Source organism: Emys orbicularis, chromosome 24, assembly GCF_028017835.1.
Source record: "Emys orbicularis isolate rEmyOrb1 chromosome 24, rEmyOrb1.hap1, whole genome shotgun sequence".
Classification (NCBI taxonomy): Eukaryota; Metazoa; Chordata; order Testudines; family Emydidae; genus Emys; species Emys orbicularis.
Genome location: NC_088706.1, coordinates 16,580,292 through 16,599,465, shown reverse-complemented (window position 1 = coordinate 16,599,465; position 19,174 = coordinate 16,580,292). Strand labels below are relative to the sequence as shown.

The following is a 19,174-nucleotide window of genomic DNA, read 5'->3' as shown; positions in this document are numbered from 1 at the left end:
GGTGGGGGGGGGGTGTTAGTTTGGTTCCTGCAGGGATCTTCCCTGATACCAGCCACGCGGTGGGGGGAGGGATAAAGCACTCATCCCAGAGAATTCATGGCGGGTGGGGTGGTGGTGTTAGTTTGGTTCCTGCAGGGATCTTCCCTGATACCAGCCACGCGGTGGGGGGAGGGATAAAGCACTCATCCCAGAGAATTCATGGCGGGTGGGGGGGGGGTGTTAGTTTGGTTCCTGCAGGGATCTTCCCTGATACCAGCCACGCGGTGGGGGGAGGGATAAAGCACTCATCCCAGAGAATTGGATGGGGGGGGGGTGTTAACCTTCAGCAGCAGAAAACAAGCTAACAGGAAAACTGCAGCACAACGGGCTTTGCTTGGTATGTGGGAAAGCAGGGCGCAGAAGCCTAAAGACAGTGGCTTACCATGGCAGCATGCAAGGTGAATTCTGTTTCCCCGACCTGCGTCTGTGATCTCTAGCAGCAAAGCCACAGGCACTCAATATTAAGAGGCAAAATGCGACCTTGCACAGAAATCACATGTGCTATGTAATGTGAATAGTATACACCGTGAAAGAGTATAAGCATTGTTCTGAAAAATGTATCTTTTAAAAAAATTCTCTCCTTTTTTCACTCCCTCCAGCAGGTGCAAATGTTTCAAGCCTCCCTCCTCCTTCCCGAAGGCTATCCCAGATAAGGCGTCGTAAAAAAAAAACGAGAGAAGAGATGTTTTCCGAAATCATGCAATCCACCAGGAATGAAAGAGCTCATCTGAATGAGTGGAAGGAGACGGTTTGCAAGTATAGGAAAGAAGCCAGTGACCGTGAGGACAGGAGGGACCAACGTGAGGACATGAGGGACCAACGTGAGGACAGGAGGGACCAACGTGAGGAGAGGAGAGACGCTCGAGATGAGAGGTGGCGGCAGGAAGATCAGAGGAGTCGGGAAGCAACGCTGGGGCTGCTGCGTGAGCAAACAGACATGCTCCGGCGTCTGGTGGAGCTTCAGGAACGGCTGCTGGAGAACCGAGTGCCGCTACAGCCCCTGTATAACCCCCCTACCTCCTCACCATGTTCCATAGCCTCCACACCCAGACGTGTAAGAACACGGGGGGGGAGGCTCCGTACACCCTCCCATTCCACCCCAGTGGACAGCCCAAGCAAAAGGCTGCCATTTTTTTAACCTTTTTTTACTGGGCTTTTCCTTCCCGCAGATCCTCCTCCCAAACCCCACTCAGGTTCTGTGCCGCTACAGCCCCTGTATAACCCCCCTACCTCCTCACCATTTTCCATAGCCTCCACACCCAGATGTGTAAGAACACGGGGGGGGGGAGGCTCCGTACACCCTCCCATTCCACCCCAGTGGACAGCCCAAGCAAAAGGCTGCCATTTTCTTAACCTTTTTTTACTGGGCTTTTCCTTCCCGCTGATCCTCCTCCCAAACCCCACTCAGGTTCTCTCCCTCTTTTTATAATCAATTCATAAAGAATAAATGATTTTTAAACAATGGTGACTTTATTTCCTTTGAAAGCAAGCTGGGGGAAGGGGGAGGGTGGGTTCCTTACAGAGAATGAGTCAATAAAGGGGGCGGGTTTTCAGGAAGGATAAACAAACATAAATTTCACACTGTAGCCTGGCCAGTCATGAAACTGGTTTTCAAAGCTTCCCTAATGCGCAGCGCTTCATCGTGTGCTCTTCTAATCGCCCTGGTGTCTGGCTGCGAGTAATCAGCAGCCAGGCGATTTGCCTCAGCCTCCCACCCTGCCATAAAGGTCTCCCCCTTGCTCTCACAGAGATTGTGAAGCACACAGCAAGCAGTAATAACAATGGGGATATTGGTTTGGCTGAGGTCTGAGCGAGTCAATAAGGATCGCCAGCGACCTTTTAAACGGCCAAATGCACATTCTACCACCATTCTGCACTTGCTCAGCCTGTAGTTGAACAACTCCTGACTCCTGTCCAGGCTGCCTGTGTATGGCTTCATGAGCCATGGCATTAAGGGGTAGGCTGGGTCCCCAAGAATAACAATTGGCATTTCAACATCCCCCACGGTTATTTTCTGGTCCGGAAAGTAAGTCCCTTGCTGCAGCCGTTTAAACAGATTGGTGTTCCTGAAGACGCGAGCGTCATGAACCCTTCCCGGCCAGCCCACATGGATGTTGGTGAAACGTCCCTTGTGATCCACAAGTGCTTGCAGCACCATTGAGAAGTACCCCTTGCGGTTTATGTACTGGGTACCCTGGTGCTCCGGTGCCAAGATAGGAATATGGGTTCCATCTATTGCCCCACCACAGTTAGGGAATCCCATTGCAGCAAAGCCATCCACTATGACCTGCACATTTCCCAGAGTCACTACCTTTCGTAGCAGCACCTCCGTGATTGCTTTGGCTACTTGCATCACAGCAGCCCCCACAGTAGATTTGCCCACTCCAAATTGATTCCCGACTGACCGGTAGCTGTCTGGCGTTGCAAGCTTCCACAGGGCTATCGCCACTCGCTTCTCAACTGTGAGGGCTGCTCTCATCTTGGTATTCTGGCGCTTCAGGGCAGGGGAAAGCAAGTCACAAAGTTCCATGAAAGTGCCCTTACGCATGCGAAAGTTTCTCAGCCACTGGGAATCGTCCCACACCTGCAACACTATGCGGTCCCACCAGTCTGTGCTTGTTTCCCGGGCCCAGAATCGGCGTTCAAAGCCTATAACCTGGCCCATTAACATCATAATCTCCAAAGCACCGGGGCCCGCGGTCTCAGAGAATTCTGTGTCCGTGTCCATGTCCTCATCACGCTGGTCGCTGCGCTGCAATCGCCGCCTCCTCCTCCTCCTCGCCTCTTGTTTCTGGTCCTGTGTAAGCATAAACTCCACGAGAAAGCGCGAGGTGTTTATAATGTTCAAGACTGCGTTCTGGAGCACAACGGGATCCATGCTTGATGCAGAATGGAGTCTGCAGAGTTCACTCAGGAAAAAAGGCGCGAAATGGTTGTCTGCCGTTGCTTTCAGGGAGGGAGGGGGAGGCTGTACCCAGAACTACCTGCGACAATGTTTTTTGCCCCATCATGCACTGGGGTCTCAACCCAGAATTCCAAGGGGGGTGGAGACTGCGGGAACTATGGGATAGCTATGTAAAAGCTACCCACAATGCAACGCTCTGGAAATCGATGCTACTATGGTAGCTTGGACGCAAACCACCGAATTAATGGTGCCTAGTGTGGCCGAATACATTCGAATTTACAAAATCGGTTTCCTAAATTCGAATTATATAAATTCGAATTAATCCTGTAGTGTAGACATACCCTCAGACTTTAAGGCCAAAAGGGACCATCATGATCATGTAGTCTGACCTACTACAGCATGCCACAGAACCTCATCCATCCACTTCAGTAACTAAGACAGAGCTTATGGGTCTATTACAGAAGTCCTCAAATCATGATTTAAAGAGAAGTTACAGAGACACCACTATTTACACTAGTTTAAACCTGCAAGTGACCCATGCCTCATGCTGCAAAAGAAGGTGAAAAACTCCAAGTCTCTGCCAATCTGATCTGGGGGGAAATTCCTTCCCAAATCCAAATATGGCAATCAGTTAGACCCTGAGCGTGTGGGCAAGACTCACCAGCCAGACACCCGGGAAAGAATTCCTTGTAGTAACTCAGAGCCTCCTCATCTAGTGCCCATCAACAGCCACTAGATATATTTGCTGCTAGCAGTCGCATCAGCTACAGGCCACTGAAGTTTTCTGCTTAATTAAAATATCTACCTGCACAGTATTCATGAAGCATTTGTTGCCTGTCTTACAGGCTTTGGAGTCTAGAACCTCCAAGGTCTATTAACAGTTTATTGAGTTGATCTCTTGAGTACACTACCTTTGCTCTTGGTTGAAAAGACTAAGATGGAAGACACCCCCTTCCTATAGGCACTTTTAAACACTGGGCTTATTCTTCCAATATTATTGGCCAGGAAAAGTCTATCAAAATATGCAGAATAAGAAGCTTATTATTAATGTACATTAAATTATGTGGGTAACTAACCTGTCACAAGCTCAGCATCAATGCTGTTAACTGCTAATCTAATCCTCTCTGAAAATATCTGTCTGGTTACTTATACATAAGGCTGCATGTCTGTCACGGAGGTCATGGATTCTGTGAGTTCTGCAGTGGCCAGCAGCAGTTTAGGTGTGTGGGAGGGGTCTCAGAGCCAGGGGTTGCAGTGCGGGGTGGCATGGCGTTTACCGGGGGGGGGGGGGGAGGGGGGGCCTCCCACCAGCATGTCCCTACAGCTCCTAGATGGAGGGGCCATGGGCTCCGCACACTGCCTGCGGTTCCCGGCCAATGGGAGCTGCGGAGGCGGTGCTTGTGGCGGGAGCAGCGCGTGGAGCCCCCCTGGCCACCTCTCCCCCTAGGAGCTGCAGGAACATGCTGGTCGGAGCCGGGTAGGGAGCCTGCCAGCCCCGCCAACCCAACCATCCCCCAGCACCAGCGGGGGTCCCCGGGCCAACCCCCAGCCCCAGTTTTAGTTAGGAGTATATAGTAGAAGCCATGAACAGATCACAGGCCATGAATTTTTGTTTACTGCCCATGACCAGTCCATGACTTTTACTAAAAATACCTGTGACTAAAATATAGGAGGGTAAAAAAAATTCACAGAATATTTACCTCCAATTGCAAATTGTTATATTATGTTACAGAAAGCACTAATTCAACAGGTCTGACAAACTGTGCTAAGTTTACAGTTTAAAAAGACAAATGAATTCTTTTAAATGGGAAACTAATTAGATGACACTTGCTCAAATACAAGTTAAATAATTCTGAATTCCAAAACATTAGACAGAGCTCTAGAACAAAGAAGGTTCAGCAGAGCTAGAAACAAGTAACACTACTGCCAGAAGAAAGCCATTGGTACATAAATATTTTATTTTGACTGACAGTTTCCCCACTAAATGGTTATTTTTGCACCTGTTAAAACCTTGAAAGTTGCACTAACATTGTATTATTCAGGCCAGGAAAGAGTTGAGGCGACTAATCCAGGGACGACTTGAATTTAACACATTGCTGACAATCAAATGTGATTTTCTAAAAAACAGAAGCTGTATTTTAGGTTGGTATCGCCTTCCTACAAGGTCAAGGTTTTGATCCGTTTAATACTTCAAAGTTCTACGTACATTGATTGACTGATGTATCTGACCTGATGGCAAAAGTAAGAATTAGCCTCTTGACTCAGTTTCCTTATAAACAAGCAAGTCCACACATTTCAGCCATCCAAAAATTCAGTATGAAACAAGTTAATGAGTAAATACAGGACAAGAAATCTATCCATCTTCCATCTGCTTGAAGAATTTTACGTAGAAACTGAGGTCAGAACTGTACAGTTTAACCTCATGACCAATATACTGACTCAGTCAGCAAATCCAAAATTCTGATATATGGATTGGCAGGCTGTCCAGCAAGCAGTCAGGAACCATATTTCACTTCATATGGCTTTTTCGTTTGTTTTCTCAACGGCCAGGCAATAAGATTATAGCCTGGCATCATCGCTCCCGCCAGTCCCCTGAAAACTGCTCTCTCTGAAACACCCCTTCAGAGTTCTTCATCAATAACTGAGATGGAGGTAAAAGAAAATTTACTATTTAGGGGCACTTCCTCCCCCAATACTCTACAGCACTTGCAGCATGCTTTGCCTAGATGTTCTCTATTTAAACTCTAACAAATGCCTATAGATTAATTTACTATGTAAAATCAATTACATGAAGTTTTACAATTCTACTTAACTTCCATATTTTGGAATCATTAACTGTCAATCTCCAGCACTGCTGAGGGTCAGTGTACAGTACATTTTAACACTGTTACCACAGCTTATAAAGGCTGCATAGGAACAGAAGATTAAAGAAGCTAAATTACTTTAAAATAGTATGTGCTACTCCTATGGCCTGTCAAACTGAAAGATCCAGATCTCATGAGTTTGTAGAGAGCACAGTAATCCAGACCTCATTTAAAATAATGCCGTAATAACTGCATTGGGTGACAACTAGGGTCAAGTACTGCATTCTTGGACAGCTCTATCTTTAAAATTTAAAATGTCTCAATAAGTAACATTATTTATTTTATTAGAGGATCTTTTAGTCCAAGATCCGATGTACAGGACAATAAACTACTTGAGACATGAAGTGATTGGGTGATTTTTCTTTGGTTTTCAGATTACATGCATCACTTTCTGCAGCATCCTCAGAGTGCCTTCACTTCATTATCCCACTTTATTACTGTGATACATACATCTACTCCTAATAAAAAGAGAGCTTCTCTAAGAGATGGGTAATGTGTAGTTTGGGCTGAACTGAAATATCAAATTCAATCTACCCTATGGCAAGTGGAAAAGAGACCTGCCCACCCTGAGGTTGGCATGATGTATTGCTGTTTAGCATTAGACTTTGCGCACACAGGCTCCATCATAGCCAACCTCAGATGTTATATGAGCTGAACTCTACTTTGCAACTTACAGACTCTGATCTGCTGCTGATCCAAACTAGCCCTACAGCCCCTACACACCACTAATTTGAAACAGAAAATTAAGTACAAATTGTAAGTTTAATTATTTACAGTAACAGGTAAAATGTACACCAGCTTCTCTGTGCCTATGCTGCATCCTCAAACTAGCTAATAAGCTTATCCTGTAGAAAAGGATAAAGCCAAAGCAAAGGCCAAGCATGTTTTACCCCCAACTGTAAAGAATTCAGGAACCCACAGCCTGCTTCTGCCGTAACCCCAGAGATGACCCCAAAAGTTTCAAGGGCTCCACTGTCCTGTAATTCCAGATCAGGATCTTATTTGAGACACTAACTTGTATCAAATGAAGTCCCTAAGCATGGGAGCTTGTGGGTCAAGTAATAGGAGAAATGACAAGGAGCCCCTTCCAGGGTGTGCTATGGTGCAGTAGAGAGCAGAGGGATCTGCTGGGAGTTTCCGCCCCCCCACCCCATGTGTAGATGTGGGGGAAGAAAGAGGGTGGAACACGGGATAAGGAAAAGGTGGGATACCTCCAAAGAGTCCAGTCAGGGCAAGGGTGCCGAAACCGCTGGAGAATACCCCTAGGGTGACCAGACAGCAAATGTGAAAAATCGAGACGGGGTGGGGGGTAATAGGAGCCTATATAAGAAAAAGACCCAAAAATCGGGACTGTCCCTATAAAATCGGGACCTCTGGTCACGCTAAATCCCCCTCCCTCCCCCAGGAGGGAGAACTGTTGGGATGCCCCCTCGGGAGTGCAATCGAGCGCTCAGAGCAGCCTCGGGACGGACACTGGTTGCTCTGCCGGCGCCTCCTTCCGCGCGGAGGCCGTCGTGTCCTGGCCGCTCCTGGCCGGAAAGGTCCGTGTCCCGCCGCTTTCCCAAAGGAGCCAGAATAGGAAAACCCATTACAGACAGCCCAGAGCCCCCTGCAGGCCGCGCCAGAGCCTCGGTCTCGAGTACGGAGCGCAGTCCGGCAGCGCACCACATGGCCGGTTACCATCTGCCCCCGGTCCCCTCACCCCACAGCCAGGCACTCACTGGGCAAGCCCGGGCCCTGTGGCAAAGGGATCAGCCCTCGGGGAAACCCCCGGTCCTGGCGGCGCGGGAATCCCGGGCCCTCGCACAGGGAGACGAAACACCTCGGACTCCGGAGCATCCCGAAAAGGGAGCCAAGAAACCAGGCTCCCCTTGCACCACCCGCGGCAGGAGCTTCCGGTCGAGGGGACCCCGGGGTAGCTAGGGACCCCTACGGGACAGGCGCCTCCCGGGAGACAAGAAAACAGGAGCTCGCAACAAACCCACAAGGGTCACCGGTTCTCGGACGGCACGGTCTACAGGCACCCCAGGGGGCAGCCCCCCCCCGGGGGGGGAGGGAGTGGGGCGCTCGGCCGGGGCAGGCCCCCCCCGGGGGGGAGGGAGTGGGGCGCTCGGCCGGGGCAGGCCCCCCTCGGGGGGGAGGGAGTGGGGCGCTCGGCCGGGGCAGCCCCCCCCGGGGGGGAGGGAGTGGGGCGCTCGGCCGGGGCAGGGGGCAGCCCCCCCCCGGGGGGAGGGAGTGGGGCGCTCGGCCGGGGCAGGGGGCAGCCCCCCCCCGGGGGGGAGGGAGTGGGGCGCTCGGCCGGGGCAGGGGGGCAGCCCCCCCCCAGGGGGGGAGGGAGTGGGGCGCTCGGCCGGGGCAGGGGGCAGCCCCCCCCCGGGGGGGAGGGAGTGGGGCGCTCGGCCGGGGCAGGCCCCCCTCGGGGGGGAGGGAGTGGGGCGCTCGGCCGGGACAGGGGGCAGGCCCCCCTCGGGGGGGAGGGAGTGGGGCGCTCGGCCGGGACAGGGGGCAGGCCCCCCTCGGGGGGGAGGGAGTGGGGCGCTCGGCCGGGGCAACCCCCCCTCGGGGGGGAGGGAGTGGGGCGCTCGGCCGGGGCAGGGGGCAACCCCCCCTCGGGGGGGAGGGAGTGGGGCGCTCGGCCGGGGCAGGGGGCAACCCCCCCTCGGGGGGGAGGGAGTGGGGCGCTCGGCCGGGGCAGGGGGCAGGCCCCCCCGGGGGGAGGGAGTGGGGCGCTCGGCCGGGGCAGGGGGCAACCCCCCCTCGGGGGGGAGGGAGTGGGGCGCTCGGCCGGGGCAGGGGGCAGCCCCCCCTCGGGGGGGAGGGAGTGGGGCGCTCGGCCGGGGCAGGGGGCAACCCCCCCTCGGGGGGGAGGGAGTGGGGCGCTCGGCCGGGGCAGGGGGCAACCCCCCCTCGGGGGGGAGGGAGTGGGGCGCTCGGCCGGGGCAGGGGGCAGGCCCCCCCGGGGGGAGGGAGTGGGGCGCTCGGCCGGGGCAGGGGGCAACCCCCCCTCGGGGGGGGAGGGAGTGGGGCGCTCGGCCGGGGCAGGGGGCAGCCCCCCCCCCAGGCGGGCGGCGTGGTCTGTACTCACATTACTCTGCGGGTCGATGGCCTGCAGCAGCCGGTCCCTGATCTGCTGCGGGGACGGGGCCGGAGCCGCTGTCATTGCCTGGGCGAAGCGGGGCGGCTGCGGCCGGGGCGGGCAGGCGGCGGGGCCGGGCCGGGCCGGGGCGGCGGCTCCTCACTCGCCAGCGGCAGCCTCCTCAGGGAGCCGCAGCCGCATGTTCGCTCCCCGCGCGGCGGGGGGAGCGGCGCTCGGAGCCAGACGCGACCGCGAGGGGAGGGTCGAGGCGGCAGGACTAGGCCGGACCCGTCTGCTCAGCTCAGGGCCGAACTCAACTGTGGGCAGGACTCGCAGAGCCAGCCCCGCGCAAGGGACCATGGGACACACCCGACGCCGTCACGCACGGCGCGTCTGTGACGTACAAACGCACGCACAGGCACGTTGAGTGAGTGCTCATGCTCGGTAGACGCCAAGGCGACCTGTTCGCAATACGCATGCGCCAAAGGCAGGCGAGGCAGAACATAGCGCCTACGCAAAGCCTGCGCCCTTCCACCCCACGTTACCGGCCAGGGGGAGCGGGAAATACGGAGCCAGTGGGGGAGGCGACTCCAGCGTCTGCTGGGCTGCACCGGAGCGACAGCGACGGACTCAGCTAGGCCCTCCCCTTAGCCCTAGCAGCTGCTCCAGGCCCCGCATTGCTCCCCTGGAGCGTCCTGGGCTGGAGTAGCAGCGGCACAGCCCAGGACTGAGGGGCAGCCCCAGAGCTGGGCAGCGGCACTGCAGCGTGGGATTCAGGGGCAGCAGCAGGGGATGGATAGGGCTGGAATAATAGGGGGCTGTAGGTCAAGGGGTAATGGCAAAGATGTATGGCTACAGTAAACCCACGCTGAACCCAGCAAGGGTAATGTGACAGGTCAAGATTAAACAAAGTATTCCCAGAAGGCCAATCTCCAGCTCTGGCTTAGAGATGTGCACTTGTCCTGGGAATAACTAGGGAAAAAATAGCCTCTGCAAATCCCGACAGCTAATGCAAGATGCTCTCAGTAAAGAGAGTGACAACAGTGAGTCTTTCTAGCTGAAAAGCAGATTATATAATAAACACTATTTGAAGAAAATGGCCATTACTAAAAACACACACATTTCCATAATCTTCCTGCTGGCAGTAGCCTCAAGAGAGCAATGGTGATGGTCATAGTGTCTCCATTGCATGTCAGTGCAATCTGAAGCAGTGCAAAAATTCTCAAACAGATTGGACCTCATTACAGTTAGTAAGATAAAACATACACCCAGAATAATTTGAATCAGGTTACTTTCAAGGGCTTTAGTGCCCACAGCTACATTCCTAAAGGTCCCTATTCTCTTTGCATCAATTTTATATGAGACATTGTCTACATTAAATCTCCCTAACTTAACATTTTTTAAACATCTGACAAAACTAAGCCCTACCAATAGATTGAATCTAAATACATAAAACTAAAAGCTAGGCATCTCCAACAAGTCAAGCTATAGTGATGTTGCCAAAGAGCCAAAGTTCTGGATATGGGAGGAGAAAACCTATTTTCTTCTCTCAGCAGCAGATGCACTTGTTTAAAACCTCCTAAGAGTCCATTTATGTTCTGGTGGCCTCTACTAGAAAAAGGAAATCTATAGATGCTAGATAGTTCTGGAATGTTCATGAAGGAATTATATTTGGCATATAATCACTATCACACCTTGCCCCTATTAATTTGCTTTTTGGCTGCCTTTTGTGTGGTCACATTTGATCTCTCACAGCTGAGAGATAAGCATATACTACTGGGCAAATGGTGATTTTTATACCTCTTACTTAATGAGAATTTCCACTGATTTTCATTGTAGGGGTTAAAATGATCAATGAAGCAACTGCTAGAGGCTGCATAGTTTAAGCCTCATGGAAAGGATTGAGTTTACAAAATATGAAGAAAGAACTGTTCTCTAACGATATAATTAACTGATTTGTCATTGTAGTAGAAAGAGAGCCTGAGACATAAGGCCTTCTATCAGAGGCCTCATGTGAGGCCTGAGCTAAAGTAGTAGTCAAAGTTTTGCTAACATAAAGCAAAGTCAGGCTGTGAACTAGGCCCTGCTCACAGAATTTGGCAACAGGGCTGATATTGCAGAAACATTCCTAAGTAGTGTTAGGTACAAGAATATACATGCAAACACATTCCAGAAGGGTGGTACTACAACCCCCCAATACCAACATATCCTCCAAAGATAATAGGAACATGCTGACCCATGTTAAAGATTAGGTCAGGATGATAGCATGATGGATAGAGATGTTTTGATTGAACCAACAGGTACAAGGCAATGGGTGGCACCCAGATACATCGGGCAATATGTAACTTGTTTGTAACAGTGTATAAAAAGGTATCTCAGAGGGAGTGTCTTTGGCCAACCTAGGGGGGAATGGAAAGTCCCGCCATTTATTGAGCTGCGTCCATTGTCACAGGCATATGTCTTAGTATCCTCATAGAGTCTGCCAGGTGCTATTACCATGCTTCGTCGACAATAAACCTGGCCGGGCGCCTTCGTACCTTAACGGATCCTGTGGTCATTGGACAGTTTGACTGAGGTCTGCTGTGCCAACTATCTGCGCAGAGCTGGGACAGCACACAGAGAAAACATACATGCAGCCAAACATCTAACAGTCATACTTGCACTATGTGCTCAGCTCTGTATAAGGCACAAATAAGAAAACAGGCCCTGCCCTAAGAAACTCACAATCTAAAATTTCATTCCACACAAAAAGTAAAGCTGTGCCATAAATCTCACACTCTGAAAATCAAAGTGGTCACTAAGTGGTCTGCCACACTAATCAAGGATCTAAACTCTTGGGTGCACTGTAAGAATAAGTAGTTCAAAGCAAACAATTTTAATCAGTTTCAGTGCAACAGTGTATAACTGCAATGGTAATGTGTGTAAACATTTCATTATTACACTTATAGCATCCGCTAAAGTGACTACTATCAATGCTTCATTGCATATTATCCATTTAGCCATAATATGGTTTATTATACATATTATAGTTAGTATAGAAGAGCTCTGTGTAACTTGAAAGCTTGTACCTTCCACCAACAGAAGTTGGTCTAATGAAAAATATTACCTCACCTACCTTGTCTCTATAATATAGTTTGGCATATTTGTAGTGTTCGTATAGCTCGAACATTTTCTACCTCCTAAATTAGAACATATTGAAAAGTGTTACTTCGAGAAGAGAATGCAACTTGTTCTACATGGAATTGACAAGAACTTTAGTTACACCTACAAAACATTGCTCTGAATAACTGATAAAAATCAAGAGAATGGTGGACACAAAATAGAGATGAGCGCTACTCTGATGATTAAGGGGACCTCTAGTGGCTTATTCATAAACTGTAGGACCATCCTCTTCAATACACTGGTTAAGTATTCACTGAGGAAGAGTTAGATAAAAATTAGTGTGGAAATACTTTAAGAGTCATGGATTCTAAAAACAGTAGATTTTAATTGGATGCTATCCCCTGCATATCATGGAAAGGACAGCATCTCTCCCCTTTTCAACAGATGTGCATGGGACAACTGAACTTTCAAATATAACCCCATCCTGCAGGTTATTCTTTGCAAACTGAAATATCTCAAGATCCTTGCCAATCATGGCTAGGGAAGAGCAGGAGGGAGATTTTAATGTGTCTCTTAGTAAAGGCAAAGGCCAGCTGCCCTTAGACAGGCATTAGAGAGACCCATTCTCAAGAATGCAACATAGGTTAGAAAGTTGGCAGTAATATGATGTTATAATAGTTAATTGTCAAGGTGCCCACAGCCTCTGTAAAGGCATTTTTTTATGACTTGGTTTTGTAGGCGAAAGCAATGTTGGGAGTAGCCACATCTTCATCCCATGGTTTGGTTTCAGACAGGACTATAACAGACATAGAATTACTCTCAAAATACCTGAATTATTCAACCAGATGACAAAGCATGATCTCGCCTTCTCTCACCACCCCTCAAACCTTTCCTGTAGTTGTCATCTGCTCTTGTCCTTATCTTAATTTAGGCCCCAATTTGCTTAAAAACATTGTACTCATAAGAAGTCCCATTGAACTCAATGGGACTAATGTGCATGCTGTTAAACCCATGCATAAATGTTTGCAGGTTCAGGGCCTGAAACAAAATTCTTCAGGAATTCTATTTTTATGTGCAGTGCTTTATCAAACATCTCCAGCGCTGTATAAAAACTTTACTTTTCCCATATTTTCTAGGAAAAGTTTAAGTACAAACATAAGTAAAAAAAAAAAAAAAGGCAGTAGGGCATGGGGCTATATACAATTGGAAAAGAGTTACAAAAGAGCATTAAAATAGGGTCTGGTTCATTTAGAGTTAGCCTGGGGCTGCAAGCATTCCTGTGTGGTACAGACCTCTCAGCAGAAATCCTTCCCAATTTATCAATCTAGGTAGATTGCTGTAATTCATTCTGGTTGGGGCTACTCCCAACAAAGGCACAAAAACTTCAGGTAGAGTGGAATAAAGCTGCTCCTCTTCACTGAGCACCTTCTGGAGCACATAATACATTACCTATGTACTACCTATTATACAGTGCAAGGTATTAGTTACAGTCTATAGACTAGGACCCACTTATCAGAGTCTTCTCTCTCCTTCTCTGAAGTTACAACCCCCTGGATTCCTCTCCATTCTAGGAGTTAAATTATATGGCTGGTATCAGGCTCTTCACAGAGGAGAGCCTATGCCTGTGGGACCTGATCATTCCAGAGATGAAGTTTAGGGAGTTTCTGGGCACAGTGTAAAATTTGCTTTCTTAGGCAAGCTTCCTGATTTGACTGGTTAATAGGAACTAGGACTGCGAGGGTTCCACTGCTGGGCTTTTTATAATAAACAGCTATTTCTTTATCCCTTAATTATTTTAGTTATATAGGACACCAAAGCTACTTACCAAAGGAGGCCAATATCAATTCATAAATAAAAATAAATAAATGCTGGAGAAAAAAAGAGTCACAATTACAGGACAAACCAATTAACTCTTAGACCTTCTCAGCAGTTCTACAATGAAACTGACTCTTGCTAGTTGACTCTACTAGGAGCTAACAGAGTACCAAGCAGCTTCAACCCTCTAAAAATAAAACTACTCTCTTCAAATCCATTTACATATTACCCACCAGAGCTCAACAGGGATGTATAATCTGAGCCATTTTTATTGAAACCTCCAGTACTGGTTTGGGAGATGAACAATTTACATAAACACAATCACCAACACTGATTTAAGAAGTCTGATTACAATAAATTTGGTAACTATCTTAGATGTGTGCTATGAATCTAGAACATGCATATGGCATATTACATATCAACTGATAGAAACAGCTTATCATTTAATTGATATTTAAATTACAGAAGCTATAAAAACCTTAATTACATTTAGCACTTTTGCATGAAAGAAACGTGAATATTGTAACTGCTATTAACAAGATAGTGCACTAATAGCAAGTACTAAAATATGCAAGTACTAAAATATGCTGACATACAGTAACTCCCTTAGGCCTAAATTAAATGTTTACTTAAAAACTTGGAAAACCTGAAGAGAAAGAAAAAAAAGACTGAAGAATTAATTATTCTTAAAATTTTCTTTTCAGCCTGTTCTGATGTGTAGATTCTCATAATACTTGGAAGTTAGTTTAAGATCTCAAGACCTGTTACTTCTTTTGATGATGAATTTGTGTTTTTTTAACCCACAGATTCTTTGGAGCTTGTTCCTGAGCTGCTGGACTTTCTTTATTGGAATTTAATTGTATAAGTAACAGTGTCTGTATACTCATTCTCAGTTATTTCAACTTCAAGGACATTTATAACCAACTTGGGAAAGGCTTAATTCTGGTGGCCTCTACTCTACTAACTCCATAGCCACAAAATCTACCTGTCTCAATAGGTAGATTCTCTAGAGCAGTTTGCAGGCAAATACTATCTTTGATATAGTGAACAACATTCTTTTCCTCTCCCCATAAGTTATTCCTTTATTGCGCAGCCCCTTACATCTAGATATTTAGAGTGCTACGCAGCTCTCTCTAGTCAGATACAAAACTGGCAATCATTAAAATTACAGCAATATAACATTGTTTTGCTTAACTTTATCAAAATGCCTTACAAATGGCAAAATTGGTCTCAGACAAAAGAGCAGTGGCTCCTCAAATAGCCTATACTATGCTATAACAGACTAAGAGCAAGGAGTGACTGAAAGCAGAGATTCTTGTGACCATCAGATGTTGTTGTAGTTCTACAGTACACCAAGTATCATGTTGCTGGGCAGGCAACATCATTTAGAAGTTATTTATATATGCTAGAAAACTTGAACAATTTTGCTTTGAGCATCAAGGTTGGTAGGTCTAAAAGCTGACACTCCCATAGAGGCAAGCTAGAGGAGGGTGTACACATGGGTCAACGTGTTTGCTGTTAGTCCAATATTTATTGGGGTCTGTTGAAAAAAAGATATGAAAAAAGGTCCCAAGAGTCAGCCCACACTTTTGGTAACTATGGTCCAGGAGGGTCAGTTTGTGTGTCTAACAACTGTGAAAGTGCTCCCCACCATTTAACAAGAAGCTACTTTCATTTATGTAATAATCACACCATTTTACAATCTGCCCAAGCATATGAATGCGTCCTATCCCTTTAACATTTAGGACCTTGTATAAAAGAACAGACCAAAATTCTTTGTTGGTATTTTGAAAACATTGCAGTCTTTTACTTTATGGAAAGGTCATGTTTCCAGCCGAAAGCCTCCTCCAAGTTACCAGATAAAGACTGCTCTCCAAACAGGTTTCTGGATGACTTTCAAGATCCAAATAACCTAGCAGATATAATAGAAAATACAAAAGTAGTTGAGAATTGGGTATAATTGTATACTAGTCATCCAATTAAATGTCACTACAGCCAGAAGAGACATTAATACATATCTGGGTAGAAATTCTGCTTTCCCATTCATTGGACCATATAGCTACACAGATGAAAAGCTAAAAGATATTTTGCCAGCCTGTCTATTGAGACTGAGCATGAGGCTCAAATCCAGGGTTTTGAGAGGCAGCATGAAGGCATCTGCAAGGCCATGAAGCTGGCCTAGCTCAAGGGATTGGCTTTTCTGTGTGAGAGTTTGTTTTTTTTACATTCAAGACACTACTAACGTCATTTGCCTCGGTCTTCCAATATAACTGACATGTTTAAGCAACACATGGTAAGAAGCACTAGATTCAAGTTTGGATCTCTTATTGATGAACAGAGAAACTAAATTCATCATGCATTATGAGTTCCATTATCATTAAGTGACAAGGTCAGTGAACATCTCCTTGCAGATCAAAGTTGAAACAAATGAGGCTCAACAGCAGCCCAAAACAAAGGAAGACATAGGGATCCGAAGAAGAGGAGTTAGGACCAAAACCAAGATGCCTAACTTCAGAAAAAAATTATAGCAATGAGATCCAATCTGGTTCTACTTACACAATCATGCAAAACATCATGAAGATGTTCCACAAGGCAATGAAGATTCGAAAGTACCTGAGACTCAACAAGAACTCCCTGATATTGTCACCTAGAAAATCAAAGGAAAAACCCTTTAGCAAATACAGACACACACATTTACACTTTACATTTTCAATATTAACTGAAGCATGTCATCAGCTGTTAGTTTAAAATAAAAATTGAATGTTACAAAGGACAAAACAAAAGAGAAATGGAGATTTTGGAGGGGATGGCCACCACCTAGTTCAGTCTGTCACTAACATGAACACCTACATAGGTCTAGAATGAACAGTGAAAACAAGGAAAAGAAACCAGCAGATAGGTCACGTCTCATTGCAAAAAAAGGAAAAGGACAGCTGTCATGGCCACATATTATAGTATGTGGTCTTCCCACCTCAATCACTCATCATAATGGAGGATAAATGCATAGGGGCAACTTAAAGGCACAAACATTAATGAGGAAATCAACACATAAAGGCTCCGAGTTCTTCTGCAGCATAGATGCCAGTGTCCAAAAATGCAGGAGGGAATGTACACTCTAACTCTTAGGACTCCTTCTCCAAGTCACAGTTCTAAGAGGAAGAGCAGTGCCTGCAAAGCCCCTAGGTAAATGTTGTTCAGTCAAGTTGTAAGCAGAGATTGGTGAGCCAGTTACTCTAGCTATAGATGGATCAGTGAACTCGTATTTGGGTGTCTCAGAAATGGGTTCATGTTAAGCACTTTTGTCTTAGAGGTTTCCCATATAGATTTGATTAATCAGAGGGAAGCCACCTATATGAACAAAGTGCTGCATTCACAGCTATCTGTGTAGTGCCCATGCTGAGGGAAACTACACACACTAAGAGTCACAGATGAGGTGTTCACTCATTGAGCTTATTACCTGTAGTTGGCTCCCTAGACTCTTCACCGAAGCCCTGGGTGTCTTTCTTCTTCCTGCAGAGACACAGGAGTTATTTCCACATTGCTCTGAGCAGACATGCATTATCAGTACCAACCCTAGGCGGGAGGCCATAGGATTTGGGACCAGACAATTGATGTAGCAGGAGTTTGAACGTGGTGCAAAACCACAGAGCCCTGGGGGACAGCAGTCTGCCAGGAGTGACTGGGAGGGTGGAAACCCGGGGGGTGGGGGGGTCAGCTACAAGACAGGGAGCACATTACTTCCCATCTGCAGTAGGGACAGCCACGGGCACCCGGGACGGACGGAGGGCGGGCAGCAGCGGCCCGGCGAGCGGGGGAGACGCGGGTACCCATGAGGACCCAGCGGCGCCCCGTTCAGCGGCTGGTTTCGGGGGCCCGCCCCTCCCCCCGCACTCACAGCCTGAAGTTTAACACGGCGCCGGCGTTCATCAGCAGCGTCCTAAGGGGAGACAGAGAGCGGGTTAGAGCGCGTGCGAGCCGGGCCTGCTCCGGGGACTCCCGCCCGCTGCCCCCCGGCCCCGAGCCCGAGCCTTCCCCCTCGTCCCGCCCGGTACCCGCAGAGCAGCAGGTCCCCGATCATGGCGGCGGCGGCGGCGGCGGCTTCCGGACCGGAACCGGAAAGTGCCGGCGGCAGTTCACTGCTTTTGCGGCTCCGCGCGCCCGGCGTCCAGGCTGCGCCGCGACCGCCTCGCTTGGCCGCCAGGGGGCGTTACAGGGGGCGGGGCCTGTCTGCTCGTGCGGGGACTCCCGGTAGGGTACCCCTAGGGGGGAGTCGGTGCCACGGCCTTCCCTCGGGCTGGGCATAGAGCCCAGCGTCCTCCTACCCCCTCCCCCCTCCCGTCCCTGGGGATAGAACCCAGGAGTCCTGGTCCCACTGCCTTCCCTCCGGCTGGGCATAGAATTAGAGGAAGGAAGATGCATGTGTTGAATGTGAGGAATTAAATCTTTATCCCATGTTGGATAACTTGGGTTAATTACAGAGGGAAACATGGCCTAATGGTTAAAGCTCAGGAGTGGGAATTAGGACTCATGTTCTATTCCTAGCTCTGCTAGGAACATGCCTTTAGTATCTCACTTCCCCCTCTGTATTTCAGTTTCCCCTAATCGATTATCAAATGTTAATATTAGGGCTGTCAAGCAATTAAAACAATTAATCACACTGAATAATAAAATACCATTTATATAATTTTTTGGATGTTTTCCACATTTTCAAATATATTGATTTCAATTACAACACAGAATATAAAGTGAGCACTGTTCACTTTATTTTTATTACAAATATTTGTACTGTAAAAACAAAAGAAATAGTATTTTTCAATTCACTTAATACAAGTACTGTAATAATCTTTTTATCATTAAAGTTGAACTTACAGGTGTAGAATTATGCACAAAAAATAACTGCATTCAAAAATAAAACAATGTAAAACTTTAGAGCCTACAAGTCCACTCAGTCCTACTTCTTGTTCAGCTAATCGCTCAAACAAACAAGTTTGTTTACATTTGCAGGAAATAATGCTGCCTGCTTCTTGTCTACAATGTCACCTGAAAGTGAGAACAAGCATTCGCACGGTTGCAGCCAGCGTTGCAAGATATTAAATACCAGATGCACTAAAGATTCATATGTCCCTTCATGCTTCATCCATCATTCCAGAGGCCATGTGTCCATGCTGACGACAGGTTCTGCTTGATAACAGTCCAAAGCAGTGCAGACCAATGCATGTTAATTTTCATCATCTGAGCAGGGCCAGATTAACTTTTTGTGGGCCCGGCACCAAACATATATGTGGGCCCCCATGGGGGCAATGGAGCATGGCATGTGGGGGTCGGGCCGGCAGGGGCATGGCATGGCAGGGGCGGCCCCACTCTGCCCAGCCC

At 48.0% G+C, this 19,174-nt stretch overlaps 2 protein-coding genes across 2 annotated transcripts in view; both read right to left on the bottom strand.

The window, feature by feature from the left end:
• The window catches only part of MED26 (mediator complex subunit 26), a 52,015-nt gene extending 43,047 nt beyond the window's left edge, over nt 1-8,968 (bottom strand). Inside the window, exon 1 of the mRNA XM_065422404.1 lies at nt 8,894-8,968. Within this exon, the coding sequence (XP_065278476.1) occupies nt 8,894-8,968 (75 nt within the window). The remainder of the gene's footprint in view (nt 1-8,893) is intronic.
• Nucleotides 8,969-14,050: 5,082 nt separating this feature from the next.
• Nucleotides 14,051-17,936, bottom strand: SMIM7 (small integral membrane protein 7). Its single transcript, XM_065422421.1, has 5 exons — nt 17,854-17,936; nt 17,697-17,738; nt 17,259-17,311; nt 16,358-16,448; nt 14,051-15,713 (listed from the first exon to the last, which is right to left on the bottom strand). Exons 1-5 carry the CDS (start codon nt 17,877-17,879, stop codon nt 15,698-15,700), a joined length of 228 nt encoding a protein of 75 aa, XP_065278493.1. The 5' UTR covers nt 17,880-17,936; the 3' UTR covers nt 14,051-15,697.
• Between the last annotated feature and the right edge of the window lie 1,238 nt (nt 17,937-19,174).